General features: G+C 37.3%; 2 protein-coding genes across 3 annotated transcripts; one reads left to right on the top strand and one right to left on the bottom strand.

Annotated features, from left to right (window-relative positions):
• Positions 1-1,930: 1,930 nt before the first annotated feature.
• Positions 1,931-15,787, top strand: man2c1 (mannosidase, alpha, class 2C, member 1). Its single transcript, XM_073868797.1, has 26 exons — positions 1,931-2,169; positions 2,501-2,626; positions 2,712-2,835; positions 3,031-3,101; positions 3,181-3,358; positions 3,728-3,917; positions 4,012-4,118; positions 4,533-4,647; positions 4,858-4,946; positions 6,658-6,774; positions 6,850-6,945; positions 7,034-7,179; positions 7,272-7,395; positions 10,590-10,711; positions 10,799-10,884; positions 10,971-11,132; positions 11,268-11,350; positions 11,428-11,522; positions 13,690-13,794; positions 13,900-14,053; positions 14,141-14,284; positions 14,544-14,653; positions 14,735-14,814; positions 15,080-15,219; positions 15,311-15,414; positions 15,492-15,787. The coding sequence occupies exons 1-26, from the start codon at positions 2,069-2,071 to the stop codon at positions 15,604-15,606; spliced, it is 3,084 nt and encodes a 1,027-aa protein (XP_073724898.1). The 5' UTR covers positions 1,931-2,068; the 3' UTR covers positions 15,607-15,787.
• Positions 15,788-18,346: 2,559 nt separating this feature from the next.
• On the bottom strand, positions 18,347-22,225 carry neil1 (nei-like DNA glycosylase 1). 2 transcript variants are annotated; one of them, XM_055193180.2, is made up of 11 exons: positions 22,068-22,225; positions 20,877-21,336; positions 20,640-20,759; positions 20,339-20,441; positions 20,156-20,246; positions 19,404-19,525; positions 19,274-19,301; positions 19,122-19,168; positions 18,852-19,035; positions 18,657-18,764; positions 18,347-18,575 (listed from the first exon to the last, which is right to left on the bottom strand). In XM_055193180.2, the coding sequence occupies exons 2-11, from the start codon at positions 21,326-21,328 to the stop codon at positions 18,532-18,534; spliced, it is 1,299 nt and encodes a 432-aa protein (XP_055049155.2). In that variant the 5' UTR covers positions 21,329-21,336; positions 22,068-22,225; the 3' UTR covers positions 18,347-18,531. The 2 variants fall into 2 exon arrangements, with proteins under 2 accessions (XP_055049155.2, XP_055049156.2); XM_055193181.2 differs by lacking the exon at positions 22,068-22,225 and adding an exon at positions 21,687-21,840.
• Positions 22,226-22,865: the final 640 nt, after the last annotated feature.

The raw sequence follows: 22,865 nt of genomic DNA, 5'->3' as shown, positions 1-22,865 counted from the left end.
CGGATGAGGACAGCAAAAGGCACTTTATAGTGAAATGTTTCCCTGATTTGATGTGTACTTAGTTCTGCGAAAAAAAAATAATAAAACGAAAAAAACACTAGAAATGGGTTTTAACGGAACACTTTAAGCCCTTGACCACTTTGGGGTAAATGAAAAAGTGCAAACGTCGCAGGTGTGTTTGATTTCATCCGGTGCTGAACTTCTCGCCAGATTAGCGCTGTTTTCATCCTGATCCTACCCCACACATAAACCTAAACCCAAGATTCCACGGGATTTAATAATAATAACAATAATAACAATTCATTTTATTTAAAGGCACATTTCAAAGCACTCAATGACACCGCACAATATATTTATGTACGTAGCTGTATAATTTCTAGTCAGAGTTGTTGTTTTTTAGCCTAATCCTATCCCTCAAACCTAACCCTAAACTCAACATCTCGCGAGATTTGACCGTAGCTGACCCTTTAGCAAAACCGTTGCAGGCGCCGCGGTAGAGAACACGGCTGTCAAGTCGAGCGCTTTGCCTTTTTATCGTAGATAAAATGCATTATATGTTTTATCTGTAAGATATCCAAACGTTTTAGCACCCAGAAACACTTTGTACTGAAAATGTTTTGTGTTCGTTTATAATGTAATAATAACAAAAAAAGGTTATAGATGAGCATATTATTGGAAAAAACAATATAATATGGAGGTCTGTGTTCTTTTCACTTTTATTTTAATATTGGCAATGGCAATGTATAACATATATAAATTATATAAACAGTTAAATTAGTTTTAAAACGATGAATTTTATGAGCATTAGTGGAACTAGAGGCGTTAGGATAACGTCATTGTTGTTGTCAGAGAGTCTGGCCAATAAAAATAAAGTGTGTCGTCATCAATCTGTGAAGCAGATTCGCTCCCTCTGTCAAAATCGAGGGCACGAACTTTCCTCGTCCACTTCACGAAGTGGAATGCACTTCAACATTCCTTAATCCCAGTGCTTGAAGAAGTTTGCGAGTGCGTGTCTAAAAGTGAAGTGGAATATCAGGCAAATTGACATAAGCTACTTTAAAGTTATTTTAAGTTTAATGTAATTCTTAGTTTAGTTTAATTTTAGTTGAATAAGTTTATTTCAACATGTAATAAAATAAGAAATACAAAAAATAAAAAATAGACATAGTGTATAGTAAAGTATAGTTACTAGGAGCTATATGCAGATCCAGACAAAATTATAAAGATACAGTCAATACAAATATTCGGTTTACAGTGCAATGATCAATTAAAGGATGGTTTGCTAAATAATAAGTAATTGCAATAAATTATTAATAAAAAAATCAAATACAAATAATAAGAATAAGCTAATGTCATAATGATACTGTAACAACTACAGAATGTATTGTAAAATAAGAGTTAAAGTAATACAAAATTCTTATGCTGCACATTTTATTTAGTGTGGAAAAAAGCATCTAACCTCCATATAACAAATAAACCTAACAATAAATTCATTAAGTACCCACTGATATTTTAAGTAAATCTTTAAATAACTTAATAGCACATTTGCATGTTTAACTTAAAAAAAAGTATTTTTCATGTGTTTTAAAGCTTTTATCAGTAGTATTTTACAGATATTATTATTATCTGTTTTTGAACCTTTATCAGTCAATTTTCTTTTATTGGTACATAAACCTGTTTATTTTGCATGAGTTCTAAGTTTTCTGATATGATATAATGTTGTGTAATGGTTACATGACATGCATATTAAACAAATAAAACATCAAATAAACATTTTTAAAATTATTGTTTTTCATCAACCACCACCAGGGGGTCGCGAACCCAAGTTTAGGGAACCCTGCTAGTGAAATAAAGCGGGTGTAAAATATTCATAGTTTAATAGCGCCCTCTTGTGCTTATAAAGCGTACCGCACAAACATTGACACAGCACAGTTGATTATTAAGCGGCTTTTCTTCCGGGTTCAAGATTCACGTGCACATCGATTAAATCACAGGGACCAGACTGTCAATAACTCATCTCTTCATTCATTTCATCAAACGTAAAGGTGTTTAACTTCACGTTTGAGTCATGTATCATCTGCCAGTGCTGAAGAACAGACGAACTCTACTCGAGCGAGCAGATAAATTCATTTCTGATATATATTTCACAGACTGCAATCTCAGAGGAAGGTAAAGCACTGTGAACTTAGTTTTGCTGTAAAGTTTGTGTATATGTATATATATTTGTGTATAATGCATGCACACGTTTGAATGCAAATGCATTAAATCACAATAGATCTTCTAACGTGTATAGCATATTTGTTAAAATTATGTGTAAATATATGTCTGTAAAATCACACAAAAATGATTTTAGGTTGGTTTTCACATACTAGTCACATATGTGTACTGAAATAAGCTATAATTGCATGCATACTGATACAATTAAAGATCATTGACTCTGTTTATTTATGCTGATGGCTTGACATGAGTCGTGATGTAAACAGGCTCTCATACTCTGCAGGTTGTTTGGAGAGACTCATCCGCTTGAGTCCATATCTGTGTTTAAGTCCGAGAAACGCATCCCATACTCCGAGGCTATTCAGCAAACCTATGTACCCTGTAAAGTTGGTGACGCATTCGGACCCACGTACGTTTTTAAATCATACACAAATGTGTTTACACACTGTACCACCATAGATGAGAGTGGTCCATCGCTTGCTTATGTTTTACAGATGGTGGACATGCTGGTTCAGAGTGAGCCTGAAGATCCCAGATGAGTGGAGAGGGAAGGAGGTACACTTGAGATGGGAAAGTGATGGAGAGGGAATGGTGTGGAGGGATCATCGAGCGGTCCAGGTGAGAAGAGCCAGAAATATTTACCTGGACACAGGTATACCTGGTATAGATGTCCACGTGACATGGGGGTTACATCGACATTCACCACAATATGTAAATTCCCATGTAGCAGATCTAGGCAGGTGGTGTTGGGGCAAGAGGTGGGCTAGGAATAATCCAGAGGCCTCCTTTGAAATCCCTCCTTTAATTTTGCAGGGTTTGACCAATGAAGGTGAGAAGACGTGTTATATTCTGACTGAGAGTTTGACGGACACTGAACCTCATAGGTTTGTGTAAATCTATTTAATTTATTCGAGTTCTGACATGAATTCAATTCCCATTCCCAATGTTATTGTCATATTACAGCATCACTCTCTATGTTGAGCTGGCATGTAATGGACTGTTTGGAGCCGGACAAGGCTCCATGATAGCGGCCCCAGACCCAAACAGGAAGTTCACCCTGCAGAAGGCGGAGCTCGCCGTTTTGAATCGGGACGTAAGGGAGCTTCTCACAGACTTTGAGATGCTTGTGGATATTGTCAAGGTATTTACGTTTAATAATTGCATGAAATTTAATTAGACTCTTTGTTTTCTTTCCAAATACACATTCTTTATCTTAGTGCCCTTGGATCACTGCATTAGCAGTATTAAGGTCATGAGTTCGATTCCCGGGGGAAATATGTATAGGTTGAATGCACCGCAAGTCTCTTTCTGGTAAAAGCATTTACCAACTGCATTAATCGTAATGCATAAACCAAATGCATGTAAAAAATTGTGCATAGTTCATAAGTGCACAAACTCTGAGGTCCATCTGCTCCATCTTGCAAAATGCATTTATGTTGACTTCATTGATGTCTCATTCTACACTGAGTGCCTTATTAAGCAAACCAATTACCTTTATATTTGTACATAGGTACTAGGGGAAGAAGAGCAGCGTGGATACCAGGCCTTATATACGGTCAATGAGATGGTGAATCGGTGCGACCCAGCCAATCCTGATTCATTTCCCTCTGTCCGGAGCCTACCAGAGAAGTTTTTCTCGCAGAAAAATGGAGAAAGCCAACATATAATTCATGCCATGGGTCACTGTCATATTGACACGGGTAAGATTATATAATTATTTACATTATTGTGTGAGGTATAGGATATTCTTGTTCATACTATAGGTTTGTTTAATGTATTCAATCTCATTCCCAGCATGGCTGTGGCCATATGAAGAAACCATCAGGAAATGTGGTCGCAGCTGGGTGACTGTGATCAGACTGATGGAGAAGAACCCAGAATTTGTCTTCACCTGCTCACAGGTATGTTTTAAACCTTTGTTACACCTTGATTTATTTTGTGGCTGTCAAAAGATGAATCGCGAATACAAAATAAAAGTTTGTTTTGCATAATATATGTGTGTGCACTGTGTGTAATTATTTTGTTTATATAAATACACACACATGCATGCATGTATGTATTTAAGAAACATTTACACTCATATATATTTTTATTTATTTATTTATTTATGTATTAATAAAATGTTTCTTAAATATATGTGTGTGTTTATATATACATAATAATTACACACAATACACATGCAAATATATGCAAACACAAACTTTTATTTTGTATGCAATTAACCGCGGTTAATCTTTTGACAGCCCTAATTTATTTAAATTACTTGATGCATTTTGTATATTTATTTATGTGTGTGTGTGTGTGTGTGTGTGCAGGCACAGCAGTTTCATTGGGTGAAAAGTTGGTACCCCGATTTGTTCACAGAGATGAAGAAGTTTATAGAGAAAGGAAGATTTATCCCAGTTGGAGGCACATGGGTGGAGATGGATGACTGAATTTAATATTACTTCATTCTGTTTGTCTATGAATGACATACACTGTGATGTTAATCGATACTCCAGCCAAATATAAACATTACTTTGTATATTGGCTGGAGTATCCCTTTAGCTATTTCATGCATTATATATAGCAGTTTGTATTTCCAAGTACATGCTTTTGTGCAAAAAATGTAAAATCCATTTGGTCTACCATCTCAGGATGGAAATTTGCCATCTGGGGAATCAATGGTCAGACAGTTTCTCCATGGCCAGAACTTCTTCAAGGAAGAATTTGGAGAATACTGTAAAGAGGTAAAAACCATTGTTTTTAAATTATTTTTTTAATAAATACCCAGAAGTGCTTTGTTTTTTTTTAAGTAAGGTGCCTTAACTGTTATAAAAATATGAATAAATGCAGTTCTTTATACAGTACTCATTTACATTAGACAACCTTTGCTTGCTTTATTGCTATAGTATCACTGCTGAATAAGATTTACATTTATGCATTAGACACACTTTTATCCAAAATGATTCATTATTGTTCATTAAAGCTGTTTAACGGACCTTTGGCATTGCTGAAATGCCATACATTGCTAAGTGTAATACAGGATATCTCATAGGCACAGTCCATCTGCTGTTATTAATGGACTGAACTATCACCATATAAATGCATTATCTACCTAGATACTAAACGATTAGAGAGATAAACAAGGCATATCTTCCCTCCCTGAAGTCAAGAGCAAAAAACAACAACCCACGAATGAGCCAAGAGAGAGAGAGAGAGAGACCAAACCAAAACACATTACAGCACCATCAGCAGAATCTTTATTAAGTAAAATATTTAAAAGAATGTAGGATGGTACAGATACTCATACTCATTGTAAGCTTAAACAAAAACCGTAACAATTAAAGGGACACTCCACTTTTTTAAAAAAATATGCTCATTTTCCAGCTCCCCTAGAGTTAAACATTTGATTCTTACCGTTTTGAAATCCATTCAGCTGATCTCCGGGTCTGGCACTAGCACTTTTAGCATAGCTTAGCATAATCCATTGAATCTGATTAGACCATTAGCATTGCGCAAAAAATTACCAAAGAGTTTCGATACTTTTCCTATTTAAAACTTGACTCTTCTGTAGTTACATCATGTACTAAGACGGACGGAAAATTTAAAGCGTAGTGATATTACGCATTGCCCGAAAATAATCCCCTTGGTTACTTTCAATGGCAGGGGACTATTTTCGGGCAGTGCGTAATATCACTACGCCTGCTGCAGCCATGTTACATCAGCAAAGTCATTGATTATTACGCCAGAATGAGAGTATAGTTCCTAACCATATCTGCTAGAAAATCACAACTTTTAATTTTCCATTGGTCTTAGTACACGATGTAACTACAGAAGAGTCAAGGTTTAAATAGGAAAAATATTGAAACTCTTTGATAATTTTTTTCTGCAAAGCTAATGGTCTAATCAGATTCAATGGATTGTGCTAAGCTATGCTAAAAGTGCTAGCGCCAAACCCGGAGATCAGCTGAATAGATTCCAAAACAGTAAGAATCAAATGTTTAACTCTAGGGGAGCTGGAAATGAGTATATTTTCAAAAGAAGTGGAATGTCCCTTTAAAAATGGTTTAGGGAACCACATTCAAAATCTGCAAAAAAAAAAGTAATTTAAGAGGTTCCCCAAACACTACATGAAATTGCATCTCATTTTAAAACAAGAAGTTGTGGAGGGATACATTAGGGATCATAACAATTATTTACTCGCCTTTAAATTGTTACAAACCTATATACATTTCTCTGTACTGCTGAACACAAAAGAAAATATTTGTAATCAAGCAGGAAACAGAAGCACCATTGACTTCCACAGTAGGAAATAAATACTTTAATGGTGCTCAGAAATTGTTTGGTTACAACCATTGCTCAAAATATATTCCTTTGTGTTGTCCAAACAAGCCGTAAAAACAAAAAAGACACACATAGCATCTATTAATCTACTGTTTACCGTATTATCTCCAACAGTTTTGGTTACCAGACACGTTTGGTTACTCGGCACAGCTCCCTCAGATCATGAGAGGTTGCGGGATATCACGGTTTCTTACCCAAAAGCTGAGCTGGAACCTTGTTAACACATTTCCGGTACGTTCCAACCTTAACCATATAATTATTTTTTAATTATGATATTTAAATCCACAAAATCTCTCTCTTCACCAGCACAGCACATTCTTTTGGGAAGGCATTGATGGCACGCAAGTTCTTACTCACTTTCCTCCTGGTAACTCCTATGGGATGAAGGGTACCGTAGAGGATGTAAGTGTGTCATCTTGTGACGTATTATTCGAGAACTTCGTCTGGAACAATCTCTTACTGTATCTGTCTCCTCTTTGACTCAACACAGCTGATTAATACAGTGAAGAACAACAAAGACAAGGGCCGAGCCAATCACAGCGCATTATTGTTTGGATTCGGGGATGGAGGCGGCGGTCCCACACAGCTGATGCTCGACCGCATGCAACGCGTCCGGGATACAGATGGCCTTCCAAAGTTAGTTTCCTTGTGTCTAAGGATATAACACATACACACTCATTTCCTTGTTCCTAGTTTACTTTTATTTGATGATTGTGATCTGTCATCAGGGTTCAGATGTCCACTCCTAGTGTCCTGTTCTCTCAGCTAGAGTCGGACTCAGCACTTTTGTGTACCTGGGTTGGCGAGCTTTTCCTTGAACTACACAATGGCACTTATACCACACAAGCAAAGGTGAAAGATTTAGTTTTTAAAACCTTACATGCATTAAATAGCATTGTTTATGTAATATTATGCATACTTTTGAATCTATAAGATTTTGGGCACCTAGATAGATAGATAGATAGATAGATAGATAGATAGATAGATAGATAGATAGATAGATAGATAGATAGATAGATAGATAGATAGATAGATAGATAGATAGATAGATAGATAGATAGATAGATAGATAGATAGATAGATAGATGTCCACATTTCAAAATAATGTACCTGAGGGGATGACCACAGAAACAATATACATTTCTTTGTCAAATAAACAAAAATTAAAAACAGTGTTTATTAAGAGAGATGAACATTGTCTCCACTCCAATAGATAGCAGATACAACTCCGAAGAGAAACAAAATGGCAGCTTAAAAAGATCTTGTAAGATATTTTGTACTTTAATTAAAAAAGGAATGATGTCATCACAATGACAAAACAGTGAAGAAATGTTCCCTTGGGGGTTTTACAATTCAAAAAGAGACCAGAAAAACCGCCATTGTTTTTGGAAGTTCTTTCTGCAGTTATTTTCTCCAAGGGGTTTTAAAAATGTCAAAATATAATATTTTTTTCCTCATGCCATGCCAGATGTATACTAAATGACGTCCTTTCATCAGCTGAACACAAGCAAATATCTTTATATAAAATGATGTCTTATGTCCACATGTAGAATGTGCTTAAGCTACAATATGTGAGAATTTTTTTTTTTTTGCATGTTTGGCAAAATGGCACACAAAATAAACAGATAAGTGGTACAATCAAATATGTTTCAAACTTTAAATCTGATTGGTTGTGCGTTAAAACTTGAAATGCCATTAGTTGTCATATGATTATTCATCATGAGACACGCAAGAACCAATAAGATTTGAATATTTGTTATTAGTGCTAATGGGTGTTTGTTTTGGTTTTAAGCTAAATAGGTATAAAATATTCTTCATTTGTTTTATTGCAAAGAACTTACAGAACATACAGAATAGTAAACATATGTCATAGTCACAACCATATAAACAAGAAGACATAATACAAGAAATAAAAACTAGAAAATGCATTTCTGGAGGAACTGCCAAAGTGTGCTTGCTCTGATGTCGCAGATATAATTCTTTTATGTTGTGCATCCTCACAATGGAGACCCAAGTTCATGCACAAAGTTTGGTTTTTAATACATGAAAGCTTTCCTGAGATATGAAGGACTTCCTGTTTTGCCGGCTACGCTGCAGATTTAGTTTGGGCTGTGACAGGCCAACGCTTCCGAAAATCTAAAATCATTATTAACTTTTGTTAGGCTTGGTCCAAGGATCATGTACGTCTAGTTTCGTGAAGTTCGGACAAAATTGTGACCTGTGAATCTTTTTTTTTTTTTCTGTTCAATCCAATATGGCAAAAGAACAACATGGATCCGTGACATCATGTCCTCAAGCAACAGCCTAGTTGCAGGAGCTGGCCAAAAATTTGGGCGGAATAATAAGAAAACTTATGAAGAACAATAAGTGTGCTTTTTCTAGCACACTTAATAGTAAATAAATAAAGAAGGGCCATCACCTGAACATGATCAGATGAAGAGATCAAAGGTAGAGCAAATCCTAAAAGTCCTTATAGACCATTTCAAAAGATGTAAACAACACTGGTCCAGAACCACTTCCTGTTTCAGTTTGTTTTTTTTATTTCACACATCTTTAAGATGTTTGTTTAACTTTTTGACTCAGTTCTATATGTTCTGTTGGTTGTATTTTATCCTAACATTTATCTAGTGTTAAAAAACTGAAAACAGAAGTGCTTCTGGACCAGTGTTGTTTACATCTTTTGAAATGGTCTACAGCAGTGGTTTTCAAACTGGGGGCCGCGAGATGGTTTATGACATTTTATGAAATACATTAATTTATCATGAATTTCATAATTAATCCTAAAAAAATAAGGATACTAACCAAAAGCACTACTTTTTTTGTATAATTTAATGTTTTTTTCTATTAAAATGTTGAGTTTTAGAACAGTTTTTTTGTCACAAATTTTCTTTGGGGGGCCGCGAAGGAATGCACCGTACACAAGGGGGGCCGCAAGCTTAAAAAGTTTGGGAACCACTGGTCTATAGCTTTCTTATTAGTAGATACTGAAATTACATTCAAGTAACTTTCAATTTCTTACAGTAAGAGAAAATGGAAAATTTACATTTGAAAATTAAATTGATAACAAAGCAAACACTTTCTTTTGTGGGGTCTGCATCATAAATGTAATCATATATTTGTGTTTAACTGAAGAAAGGAAGTCAATATACTGGGATGACATGAGGGTGAAATAAATTGAGAAAATTTTTGGGAGAACCATTCCTTTAATCTCAACATTACTTTGGGTTGAGGGGAATTTCTTTACTACACTATAAAAAATGGTTAAACTTAAAAGAAAAGGAATTCACTGGTTGCCTTAAAATTTTGAGTTAATTTAACTTAAAAATGTTAAATTACACAACAACTTTTTTGATTCAACTAATATTTTTAAGTTGAATTAACTCAAAATTTTAAGGTAACTTTCTTTTGTAAGTTAACCCTTGTTTTTGTTACTTTTTGTATGTGGTCTTAAAGGGAAACACCACAGTTTTTCAATACTTTACTATGTATTACCATAACTTAGGCAAATTAATACATCCCTATCTTTTTTCAATGTGTGCACTTAATCTTTGTACAGGGCCTCGTGAATGTGTTTGCATTTAGCCTAGCACCATTCATTCCTTAGGATGCAAACAGGGATGAATTTAAAAGCCACCAAACTCTTGAGAAAAAAAAGAGAACTTATTGTATGGGGCGGCAGAGCACTTAGTTTGCAGCACTTCGACCTCGGCACTCAGTAACATCAAAGTGCTGCAAACTTAGTGCTCTTCTGCCATACAGTATAGTTCTCATTTTTTATCCGCTTGAAAATCACCACGTTTTATTTTGTGTACTTACTCGTGTAACTACTCATGTAACAGTCTTTAAATAGGGAAAACATGGAAGTGTTTGGTGGCTTCTAAATTTATCCCTGTTTGGATCCTAAGCAATGAATGGGGCTAGGCTAAATGCTAACACATTCACGACGCGCTGTGCAAAAGATGAAGTGCCCGCATTGAATAAAGATAGGTATGTACCGTATTAAGCAGACGGGCCTTTGCCTTATTATTTGTATTTATGTGCTGTAGATAAAATTGGGAAATCGCCATTGTGAAGCTCTTCTCCATGATGTAGAGGTGGGGAGCTGTCTGGCCTTGTGTAGGAGTAAAAGCTTTACATACCCAACAAGCAGTCTTCAAGAACTTTGGAGGCATGTATTCAAGCATGAGACATCCTTATGATACCAGCATAGCTTGAATTCTTAATTAATCTGGGTGTTATTTTTATTTCATTACAGACTGCTTCTACTCAACCAGTTTCATGATGTGATTCCTGGAAGCTGTATTGAGTTGGTTGTTGAAGATGCATTAAAATACTATGATGGTAAACCATGTATATACTGTCTACTATTGGTGTTATTCAGATGTTTTATGAGTTAGAGACTGCTTGACTTTATCTTATCCTTACAGAGATACGCACGACAGGGTCTGAACTTCTCCTGGCAGCCTGTGAATCGCTAGTATCCAGTCCTATCAACACCACAAGGTCAAACATTGCTGTGTTAAATACTTTGCCCTGGGAGAGGACTGAAGTTATATCACTACCTGGGGAAGAACCCCAAACAAGATTAGGTACTCCATAGAAACAAGATAGCATTGTGCAGATGACCTTATTACGAGGACATCTCCCACTTATATCGCATGTTATGGAAAGGCTTTATTAAAGCACAGTAATTCATGAATAATAGTCCTTGTTTGTCTCCGCAGCCTTGGTGCGAGCTCCTAGTATGGGTTTTTGTCCGGTCACAGATACAGCATTTCCTACCCCTTTTGTTTCTGTCACAACAATGGTACTTTATTCCCATAATTTTGTTTTTGGTTGATCCCACCGACTTTCATGTGAATAAGTGAACGCTTTGTGTTTCAGGACGATGGGACCATTCACATGGAGAATGACCTTTTGAAGGCTGTGATCGACCAAGCGGGTCGTTTGATATCACTGCTTTTAGTGGATACAAACAGGTGAATCATAAATGGAAGGCCTTTGAACAAAATGCACATTATCCTCTAGTGTTGTTTACCACTTTTTTTGCAAGCAGCTTTGCTTTGTACAGAGAAAAGTAGTAGTAGGAGGAGAGCTAATTCTGTTTTACAATTACTAACCATTATTAATCTAGCCTTAAAGGATTAGTCAATTTTCTTAAAAAATATCCAGATGGTTTGCTCACCACCATTTCATTCGGGGTGTTGGTGTCTTTCTTTGTTCAGTCGAGAGGAGGTTATGTTTTTTGAGGAGAACGTTCCGGGATTTTTCTCATTTTGATGGACATTAATGGACCCCAACACTTAACACTTAACTCAACACTTAACAGTTTCAAATGACTCTAAACGATCCCAAACAAGGCATGGGGGTCTTTTCTGGCTAAACGGTTGTCATTTTTGACAAGAAAAATAAAAAATATGCACTTTTAAACCACAACCATCTATCTCAGAAGTCATGGATGACGTATGCGAAACTACGCCCCAGTGTGGAGAAAGAGGACCATTCCGATGTTGTTGTATGTCGAATGATACTAATTAATGTCTTTGTGTCAGTTTATTGTTTAAAATGGTCCGCAAATGGGCGTTTCATATATGTAGCACGTGACCTTTCTACTTCACTACGCAATTACGTGAGGTCGCGCTGGCGCGTCACAGGACCGGAGATAGACGAGAAGTTGTGGTTTATTTTTTATTTTTCTTGTCAAAAATGACAATGGTTTTGCTAGATAAGACCCTTATGCCTCGAGTTAAGTGTTAAGTGTTGGGGTCCATTAATGTCCATTAAAATGAGAAAAATCCTGGAATGTTTTCCTTAAAAAAAATGATTTCTTCTCGACTGAACAAAGAAAGACATCAACATTTTGAATGACATGGTGGTGAGTAAATTATCTGGATTGATTAATCCTTTAATACTAGGGCTGTCAGACTTTCACTACACAGTCATTGTGGCCCAAAGAAATTATAAGACTTTTTTATATAAACAAACAATACTATCAGTCAAATTCATGTTTAATATTGTTTATTATGTTTTATTTGTTTTGTTTTTATTATGTTTTCTTTGTTTTTGTTATTAAGGGTGTTTTCACACCTAGTTTGTTTGAGCCCTCCAAACGCTCTCAGAGCAGTTCAGGGTGTATATGTGAACAACCCAAGTGACCTCAGACCCCCCTAAAAGACCCAAAAGCGAACCGAACTCAGACCACATCTGGAGGTGGTCTGAGTACGGTTTGCTTTTGGGTTCTTTTGTGGTTCGATTTCTTTTTGATATGTGAAATCAATGAGGTCCCGGTCTGTTTCGCGTGTGGTATTGACATTGTATCAAAATCAACTGCTGCACAGAAAGCTGGGGTCTAAGTTCTTATGAAGTTGTGAAGTGAACAAAAAAGGGTCTGAGATCACTTCAGTTCTGAAGAGGACTAAAAAAAGAACTGGGTCCTCTTTGAGTCCACTATATTGTGAACACCAAAAGGACTGAGGTCACATTCGGCTAGTTCCTTTTCTGGTTCACTTTAAGTGAACTGGGTTTGGTTCTTTTAAAATGAACTATATGTGAAAACACCCTAAATTATACTCATAATACAAGAGTACGGAAGGCATAAAGAGAGTTTGTAACCATGTCCAAAGGCAAAATTTTAAATAACTGCTAAATTAATTATGATATCATATTTGTAGTATTATATATATATTGATTATCATGGTTATAATACAAAAAAATATTTAAGTTTTTTTTTGTATTATAGCCATTTTTTGTATTTATTTTTATTCTTTATTTATCATTATTATTATTCTTTAATTATTATTATTATTTTATTAATAATAATATATTTTTTTTAAAATCTAAATTATAATGAAATGTATTTAAAAACTGTATAACCAGTATGTTTTACTTTTTTCTTTACATTGTCTCTGTTTCGATCTCTCTTCTTTCTGTATTGGGCTAAAACTTTATTACTCACTTTTTTGAAGTTATGATATTTTCCGATAATTTCTTTATATCTTGTGGACTTTGTAGCTTTCAAAAGGAGCTGTATGCTTTAAATCGTGATTAATGCTTTAAAAAAGTTTTGCTCTTGTTGGTTATTTATTGTTTAACCAATAGCAATTGTTAGTTTTATCCGCTAACTGTTTTACTGCCTACATCCTTTAGGGAAGCTATTTCAGAAGGTTGCTTTGGGAATCAGTTTGTTTTGTTCGATGATGTCCCTTTGTACTGGGATGCTTGGGATGTGATGGACTACCACCTTCAGACAAGGTGAGCTTGTGTCTTTTCAATCCTGATCCAGTGTGAACCCAGCTTTGAACCCAATATGAACCCAAATTGGTGTTGTAAACCTCACAGCTCAGGTTTAATTTATAGGAAGCCTGTAATTGAGGTCATTGAACCCGCCAAAGTGGTGAGCTCAGGGCTTCGTGGGAGCGTCACCTTCTCGCTAAGAATAAGTGAAAAGAGCACGATTAAACAAGAGATCGTTCTGGATGCTTGCGACCCCTATATCAAATTCAACACGCAGGTGAGGGCTGTTGAATCTTGTTTATGATATTTAGGGCACAGATTTCTCAAGAAGCTTGCTGAAACGTAACGCATATCTTGTTTTCAGGTGGAATGGGAAGAAGCACACAAGTTTTTGAAGGTGGAGTTTCCCGTGCAGGTGCACAGCCCTAATGCTACCTATGAGATTCAGTTTGGACACCTGCAAAGGCCTACACATAGAAACACTTCGTGGGATTGGGCTCGCTTTGAGGTATTATGGATAACTGGTTTATTCAAAGTTCTGTATAACCAAATGAGTCCACTTGGTTACCATCTTGTACAACCAGGATGTTTATATTTGATTAAGTACAACTCCTACTTCCAAAAGCTATGGCGGTCTCCCATGAAAAAGAAAGAAAACAACCAAGGGGATCAACTTTGTCTTTTTAATAAAAGTTGTACTTTTATGATGTTTGGCTTAATGTTGTTTTCAAGAATGTGACATCAGAGATGAACTCATGGTTTTATAGGTGTGGGGACACAAATGGGCGGATCTGTCTGAGCATGGTTTTGGCGTCGCTCTTCTCAATGACTGTAAATACGGCCACTCCATCAGTCAAAACATCATGACCTTATCCTTGTAAGTTACTTAAGTTCACAAAAACATCAGTATCATTCTCACACAAGCACAGGCAGGTCTTTAAACACTATGTCTTGTCAGGTTGCGGGCACCGAAAGCTCCGGATGCCAACGCAGATATGGGGCATCACAATTTTACCTACGCAGTGATGCCGCATACAGGTGGGTAAATCTAAAACGTGACCCAGTCTGTGTAAACCCAGCTCAAGTCAGTTTATTATTTATTTACTACATAACGTAAAGGACGTAGTGTGAAAGTCAATAATAAAGATATCAAGGTTGTATTGAGTAAGGTCATGACAAAGACTAAATCTAACTTTGATGAAACTTTAACCTGGATTTCACAGACAGGGTCACACATGTAAAGCGATACAAAATGAATTCCCAGACAAAACAAGCATTACTAACAATTATTGTGTCTAAAAAGGCACCTTTCAGGATGCTTCGGTTATACAATTCGCCTACAACCTCAACTTCCCACTCCGCCCGTTTAATGGCGTCATTTCTGAACCCTGGAGCGCGTTCTCTGTAAGCTCGCCTGCTGTCATCCTGGAGACCATCAAGCAGGTACCCACCTTCACGAAATATCCTGACCATGACCTCTTCTAGCAGACTCACTGGTACCAGTATGTCAACCGGGTTTCCTTCTTTCCTGCAGGCGGAAGGAAAGACGAATGCCCTTCTGGTACGCCTGTATGAGTCTCACGGCAGCAGCGTGACTGCGACCCTGTCCACATCCCTTTCAGTGAAAGAGGCCTGGCAGTGAGTGTGAAATGAATAACTAATGCTCTGTTTCCGTAATGCCAAATAATATTAATACTTTGAACTTTTCTTTACAGCTGTGATCTCCTGGAGCGACCCGATTTAAGTATTCCTGTATTAAAGCCAGAATCTGGAATATCCTTAACTTTCAAACCCTTCCAGATTAGATCTCTTCTTTTAATCCTACAGTGAAATACAGTTTAATCATACAGTGAGATACAGTTTAATGAAGATAAAATAGATAAAATCTTACTTTATTGCTAACTGTATTGGTAAAGTTAAAATAGTTCAAACTTTGATGCAGGTACTTGTTTCCAATCTTACAATTTGTATACAAATCTGTGGGAAATTTTGTTATAATCTTGAAAATTATTTAATTACCCTCTCCTACAAATAAACAAAAAAAGGAATAAAATCTGTTTATTATTTACCACTTTAAATAATCAATGGTTAGTTCAAATGCAAAACGCTCTTAAGTGTGTCTAAAATGTTTTCTTGTAAATTAGCATTTTTAATAAAGGCTCTTATGTGCTTAATTTCACTTTAATGTCAATAAAAATTGTATTGGTCATTAACTGAAATGCCTTTTTTTTTAAATGTCACTTTAGTCATTTCATATGTATTTAACAAATTTGACTGTCTTTGCTGCAAAAACCTCTATTTCTAAAATAATCCACAGGACATAGTAAAGTTGGAAAGTCGCAAAATCGTCAAAGATTCGGCAGGAAGGTCGCAATATCGCCAAAGATTCGTCAGGAAGGTCGCAAAAATCGCCAAAGATTCGGCAGGAGGTCGCAAAATCGCCAAAGATTCGGCAGGAAGGTCGCAAAATCGCCAAAGATTCGGCAGGAGGGTCGCAAAATCTGCAAAGATTCGTCAGGAAGTTCGCAAAATCTGCAAAGATTCGTCAGGAAGGTCGCAAAATCGGCAAAGATTCGTCAGGAAGTTCTCAAAATCGCCAAAGATTCGTCAGGAAGGTCGCCAAATCGCCAAAGATTCGTCAGGAAGGTCGCCAAATCGCCAAAGATTCGTCAGGAAGTTCGCAAAATCGCCAAAGATTCGTCAGGAAAGTCGCAAAATCGCCAAAGATTCGGCAGGAAGGTCGCAAAATCGCCAAAGATTCGGCAGGAAGGTCGCAAAATTGCCAAAGATTCGGCAGGAGGGTCGCAAAATCGCCAAAGATTCGTCAGGAGGGTCGCAAAATCGCCAAAGATTCGGCTGGAAGGTCGCAAAATCGCCAAAGATTCGGCTGGAAGGTCGCAAAATCGCCAAAGATTCGTCAGGAGGGTCGCAAAATAGGCAAAGATTCGTCAGGAGGGTCGCAAAATCGGCAAAGATTCGGCAGGAGGGTCGCAAAATCGGCAAAGATTCGTCAGGAGGGTCGCAAAATCGGCAAAGATTCGTCAGGAAGTTCGCAAAATCGCCAAAGATTCGTCAGGAAGTTCGCAAAATCGCCAAAGATTCGTCAGGAAGTTCGCAAAATCGCCAAAGATTCGTCAGGAAGTTCGCAAAATCGCCAAAGATTCGCAAGGAAGGTGGCAAAATCACCAAAGATTTGGCAGGAAGGTGGCAAAATCACCAAAGATTTGTCAGGAAGGTGGCAAAATCACCAATGATTCGGCAGGAAGGTGGCAAAATCACCAAAGATTCGGCAGGAAGGTGGCAAAATCACCAAAGATTCGGCAGGAAGGTGGCAAAATCACCAAAGATTCGACAGGAAGGTCGCAAAATCTGCAAAGATTCGTCAGGAAGTTCGCAAAATCTGCAAAGATTCGTCAGGAAGTTCGCAAAATCGCCAAAGATTCGTCAGGAAGTTCGCAAAATCGCCAAAGATTCGTCAGAAAGGTCGCCAAATCGCCAAAGATTCGTCAGGAAGGTCGCCAAATCGCCAAAGATTCGTCAGGAAGTTCGCAAAATCGCCAAAGATTCGTCAGGAAGGTCGCAAAATCGCCAAAGATTCGGCAGGAAGGTCGCAAAATCGCCAAAGATTCGTCAGGAAGGTCGCAAAATCGCCAAAGATTCATCAGGAAGGTCGCAAAATCGCCAAAGATTCGTCAGGAGGGTCGCAAAATCGCCAAAGATTCGGCTGGAAGGTCGCAAAATCGCCAAAGATTCGGCTGGAAGGTCGCAAAATCGCCAAAGATTCGTCAGGAGGGTCGCAAAATCGGCAAAGATTCGTCAGGAGGGTCGCAAAATCGGCAAAGATTCGTCAGGAGGGTCGCAAAATCGGCAAAGATTCGTCAGGAGGGTTGCAAAATCGGCAAAGATTCGTCAGGAAGTTCGCAAAATCGCCAAAGATTCGTCAGGAAGTTCGCAAAATCGCCAAAGATTCGTCAGGAAGTTCGCAAAATCGCCAAAGATTCGTCAGGAAGTTCGCAAAATCGCCAAAGATTCGCAAGGAAGGTGGCAAAATCACCAAAGATTTGGCAGGAAGGTGGCAAAATCACCAAAGATTTGTCAGGAAGGTGGCAAAATCACCAATGATTCGGCAGGAAGGTGGCAAAATCACCAAAGATTCGGCAGGAAGGTGGCAAAATCACCAAAGATTCGACAGGAAGGTCGCAAAATCACCAAAGATTCGGCTTGAAACATTGCAAGTGATGAAAGACAGAACGACCGTTTCTCAATACCAAGTACGCCAAGTTCGGATTTGCGTCCTTCATAGTTCAGACTTGCAAGTTCAGACTCGGAAGAACGAACTCCTGAGGACGGGAGTCAGGTGTTATTGCAAATGCAACGGAGAGTACTTGAGGTCATCATTCAGTCTAACCAATACGTGCAGTCCTGGCTCTTCTTATGTTAATTAATTTTTAACAAAATATATAAAATGCAAAAACCTGCATGTTTTTTTGTTTTGAAAATATGTGGTTAAGGCAACAAGTGAATACGCTGATTAGCTTTAATGTATTTATTACAAAAAACGAGTACAACCTTTTATTATAAAACGCAACCTTTTAATCGTTCTTTTGTGCACTTTGTAGACTGCTAAAAATGGAAAAACAAGACAACGCATTTTGTGGTACTAAAAATATAAAGTTTAAATTCGATTTGTTTAAAGTCTTGAGTGCTTTGATAATAGTTTGGTGCTTTGGAAATGATTCTGCTTTGAGTTATCGATTATGTCTTTCGTCCTGCACGGCTGCTTCTCCGCTGTGGCTTTGCTACAACAGAATCCAGAAAAAGACTGAATGAACATTTAAACGCACTGGCTCAGTATTGAAAAGCCAAGGACAAATCAATACCTTTTGTGGTGCTTTTCCGGCAGGTGACGGATTTAGTTTTTGCTTTAGTTGTAGTCCCTTGCTTCTTAGTTTGGCCTTTGTCCTGATTAGTTCCTCTACTTAGACGACCTTTAAGAGGACAGCAAGTAAAATTAGGATCTGAATGTGAATGTCATTAACAGTGACTGTACAGTAGAGTAAAAGTCTGATTCTGACCTGTTGTGTGGTTCTTTCTGACTGGCCTTTTGTTTTCTTCTGCGTTGATCTTTTCGGCACATTTCAGACTTTTTGAGCGACGTTGTGACGTGGATGATTTAGTTTCCTTTTTTATATTCTTCATCTCCTTTTGTTTAACAGGCTTTACGTCTGAAGCATTGTCAGTGCGTTTCTTCTTAGCTTTCTAGTGTGACGATGATGCATGATCTCATTAATAAACGTGAAAGTGATCTCAAGAATCATGAATCATTTAGACAAAGGCCCTCTTACCTTTGAAACTGTGTAGTCCCGTTCTCGTTTCTGTATTTTACCATTTCCTGCATTGGGAGATTTTAAATGTAATAGAAAAAATATTTCTAGTTATTCCTGTGGGTTTACAATCAGCTGCAGGGGTTTTATTGCAAAATTATCCACAATTTTACCTTTGGGGGCCATAGGACCGGGGTCACCCTAAAGTAAAGCGAGCAGTTAACTTAAATTTTATACTGTATATCATAGCTTTTGGTGCAAATGTGGAGAATTTAGATGTATATTGTAGCTTTATGTTTATACTTTAAACCACATTGTTCGTCCGTTGCGGTCTCTTATAGATTTCATCCCATTCACGCCGTAACACTGCATCCAGGTTATAAGGGGGGCATAATCAGAGGTTTGGGGGTCATAGCCTTTTCCACCTACAAAAAAAAGATGCAATGTAAATACATACAGAATACATTGATCTTAAAGCGTGAGACTAAAGCATTGTTTATGAAGTCAGCAAATATCTATCCCAAGGTTCCCACGGGTCCTTGAAATCCTTGAAAGTTTGTTAATCTGGGGAAAGTTTTTGAAAATATACATGCATAGATACAGGCCATTGAAAGTGTTTGAATCTATTTTATGCAAGAAGTTTTCTGGAAAAAAATCCATATTATTCCCTGTAGTGTAGGATAATATCATAACAATTTTAGACTTTTTAAGCACACATGCTAAACTGTTCGCTTTAAATTCTTTATATCTTCTGTATGCGAATGTTGATTCATATCAAAATGCTTTTTTGCATAGTTGTGTTTGACACATGAAAACGTCTTGGGTTACGTATGTAACTGTTGTTCCCTGAGAAGGGAATGAGACGCTGTGTCTCCCTTGTCATACTTCATACGTCCCTGTAACGCCGTCTTTGGCAATATTTCAGATAGCGATTTCTTTCCTGGCTCCCGCATCACTCTGGTTTTGTCGTTAAGCCTCACCATTGGTTGAATTGAATATATATACGTCTGAAAAACCAAATCAGAATAAGGTGCAGTGTTACGAATGGCACCAACCCAATTTCACCACTTCTAAAGGAACAGTATGACACAGATAAAGAAGATCTGGGATCTCAGTCTTCATTCCCATCTCAGCTACATCCGCAGTCTGAAGGAAAGACAATACAAGGCATTGATTCGTGACAAATTGCGTGACTATAAATGGACTGAGATAGTGTGTAGAGTGTCATAATTAAATACTTTGGTAATTGCATTTTCCGTCTTGACTTTCTTTTTATCTTCATCGGTTGACTCGAGTCCCTGAAGTGCTGTTCTGGCCTTGACAAATGGGGGGATTTGTGATCTGAAAAACAAAACAATCAGCTCTGTTTTCTACTTCAAAAAGATTGACGTGATAGTAGATTATTAAAGATGCAGATGTTTCTGTGTGAAACCCAAATGGCTGCAAATTGCTCTCAACTGGACAATGTGCTTTTATTCTCACTGTTGAAAGTAATAATTCATGATGATGGATGAATACTAAAAACTTGTAAGGAGTCGCCTGTACAAAATTTCAGCTCGAAGGTAGTTTCCAATCCCGTTGAAATACATCTGATTTAAGAGCGCTTCGCAGATGGGTCTGTCAAATGCCTTGTCAGACAGATTCGAAAGTACGTTCTCTCTGAAAAAATACAATTGTATTATTGCATAAGTGCACATTCCACAATGCAACGCTATGGATTTGATGCTTTGCTCTACTGAGTTCAATGCATTTGGGAAATGCTGAATCATTCCTCACCTGAAACTTTCATATTCAAACATAATGCATGGGCCTCTAGCCGCTTGCCAGGTCCCATTTGGTTGCCAGCTGCCAAATCTGCGTGCATCCACAAAACTCAGAGCTCTGGGTGGGCTCTCATTTGTGAAGAACCGTAAATGGGCGTGTTTCGGAAGTTCATCCACCGTGGTGAAGCGAAAAGATCCAGACATTCCGAACCGGAAAACCACATCCATTGGCTGCTGGGGTTGGCCCGTCTTGCTTTTTCTCTCATTATCGCTCTTGATTGGAGTGAGCGTGAGTCGGACCTCTTTACCTCTAGATTGGGCTTTGATGCGATATGTATCGCAGCTGAACGGAACCTCGGGACATTTGCTTACATCAGATTTCTCCACAGCTCCGGTAAACACAACACCTTCACACATCCTGTTGACAAACAGGCTGGCCAAATGAAGCTCAGGACCCTCAGGCATTTTTCAGGCTGTGAGAAATTAAGGACCAGATGTACAGATGTTGAGTCTTGCATTCTACAACAATAAATAGGCCTACATGCATTTATGCATTTGGCAGATGCTTTTATCCAAAGCGATATTTATGGGAATCAAACCAATGATCTTTGTTAATGCAATGCTCTACCACTTGTGCTATAGCCAGGAACGCTACAGGCACAACATATTTTATAAATAATAATAAAAGCTAATCACTACAGTTCTGTTTGACTTTATAAAATAAATCCTATGAATAATTTATCTTAAAAAAAATCTGACTGGACTGATTTAAACCTGCGCACATTTAAGATTCAATTCAGACTGAAACTCATCTGCTTCTCACCTTTTGCCATGTACCTGCAATGTACATTACTTGTTAACTGGTGAGACTGTAAGTAACATTGTGTAATGTTAATGCACGTGCCACGAAACAGGCATTTGTATTACAATTAGCGCAACATCCAAGTATTACAGATTTTGAAAAAAACGCATAACTTGGAGTACGCAATTGTTTTGTATCTAAGCCGCAGGTATATCAGTTTTGTTTTGTGTAAAAGTAAATCAAGTTTTTGGAAAGTCTGTTCAAGTACTACGTAACTAAAGCCCACACGTTGCGTCGCTTAGCAACGTATGCTCGCGAAAAATGTATGTAGTTTTCTGCAACACAATTAGTAAATGTCACCGTTATTAGCAACAATAAACGACTCGCGCAAACCCAACTTACCTTTGCTCCTAGCAAGTTATATCACACCGGACACACGGGCGCTGTTGATAGATGTTTATCAAGCGGATGATACACGGCATCATGGGAGTTGTAGTTCATGCGCAGATTTAAGGACCCTCCCTCGTGTAGAGTGCATCCCTTCGCGCATACTAAAATAATACAATGTAGTTCTGTTGGTTGGTAGCCTTATTTTTCGGAGGTTTAATTACACAGAATGTATGATTAAATTAATTTATAAAATGTCATTATAAACGGAAGCTCCTCAGCTGGCACCCCAATTTGCGAACCACTATTGAACCACATATAAATAATTAGAGGTGGACACTACTTGAGTACTTTGAGTAAATTTTCCAAGCATCTGTGCTTTAGCAAAGTGTTTGTCTTGGGAAAATTTTTTACTTTACTAAAAAATGTTTCACTAAAGCATAGAATCATAATGTGTATTCCTTTTATATTGCATATTAAAATTGATTTAATACCTAATTACATAAAAATTGTGTACTTTTACTTTTCTTGAGTAAAAGTACAAAAGTACTTTTTGCTTAAATAAAAAAAATACTAGATGTGTAATGTACTTAAATATTAAATATAAACCAAAAACTTGAAATTTTGAAATGTAGTGGAGTAAAAATGATGATAATATGCTTTGGAATGTATGTTTTCCAAAGAAAAACACTGATAAAATATGAATACTTAAAAATGTACTTTTATGTAGAAAGTAAAAAATACTTAAGTAGTGTCCGCCTCTGTAAATAATAGAGAAATAAAGTGAGTGAAATGGTTTTGTTTATTATGAAT

The sequence above is a fragment of the Misgurnus anguillicaudatus genome, chromosome 6, assembly GCF_027580225.2.
Source record: "Misgurnus anguillicaudatus chromosome 6, ASM2758022v2, whole genome shotgun sequence".
NCBI lineage: Eukaryota > Metazoa > Chordata > Actinopteri > Cypriniformes > Cobitidae > Misgurnus > Misgurnus anguillicaudatus.
This window is presented reverse-complemented; position numbering and strand designations above follow the sequence as displayed.

Coding starts and splice junctions, on each gene's coding strand:
- man2c1 (XM_073868797.1), top strand. CDS start 2,069: ATGTATCATCTGCCAGTGCTGAAGAACAGACGAACTCTACTCGAGCGA. Junction 4,119..4,532: donor TTGTCTTCACCTGCTCACAG/GTATGTTTTAAA, acceptor GTGTGTGTGCAG/GCACAGCAGTTTCATTGGGT. Junction 6,775..6,849: donor ACCTTGTTAACACATTTCCG/GTACGTTCCAAC, acceptor TCTCTTCACCAG/CACAGCACATTCTTTTGGGA.
- neil1 (XM_055193180.2), bottom strand. CDS start 21,328: ATGCCTGAGGGTCCTGAGCTTCATTTGGCCAGCCTGTTTGTCAACAGG. Junction 20,442..20,639: donor CGAGCTGAAATTTTGTACAG/GCGACTCCTTAC, acceptor TTTGTTTTTCAG/ATCACAAATCCCCCCATTTG. Junction 19,169..19,273: donor CGGTCCTATGGCCCCCAAAG/GTAAAATTGTGG, acceptor CTCCCAATGCAG/GAAATGGTAAAATACAGAAA.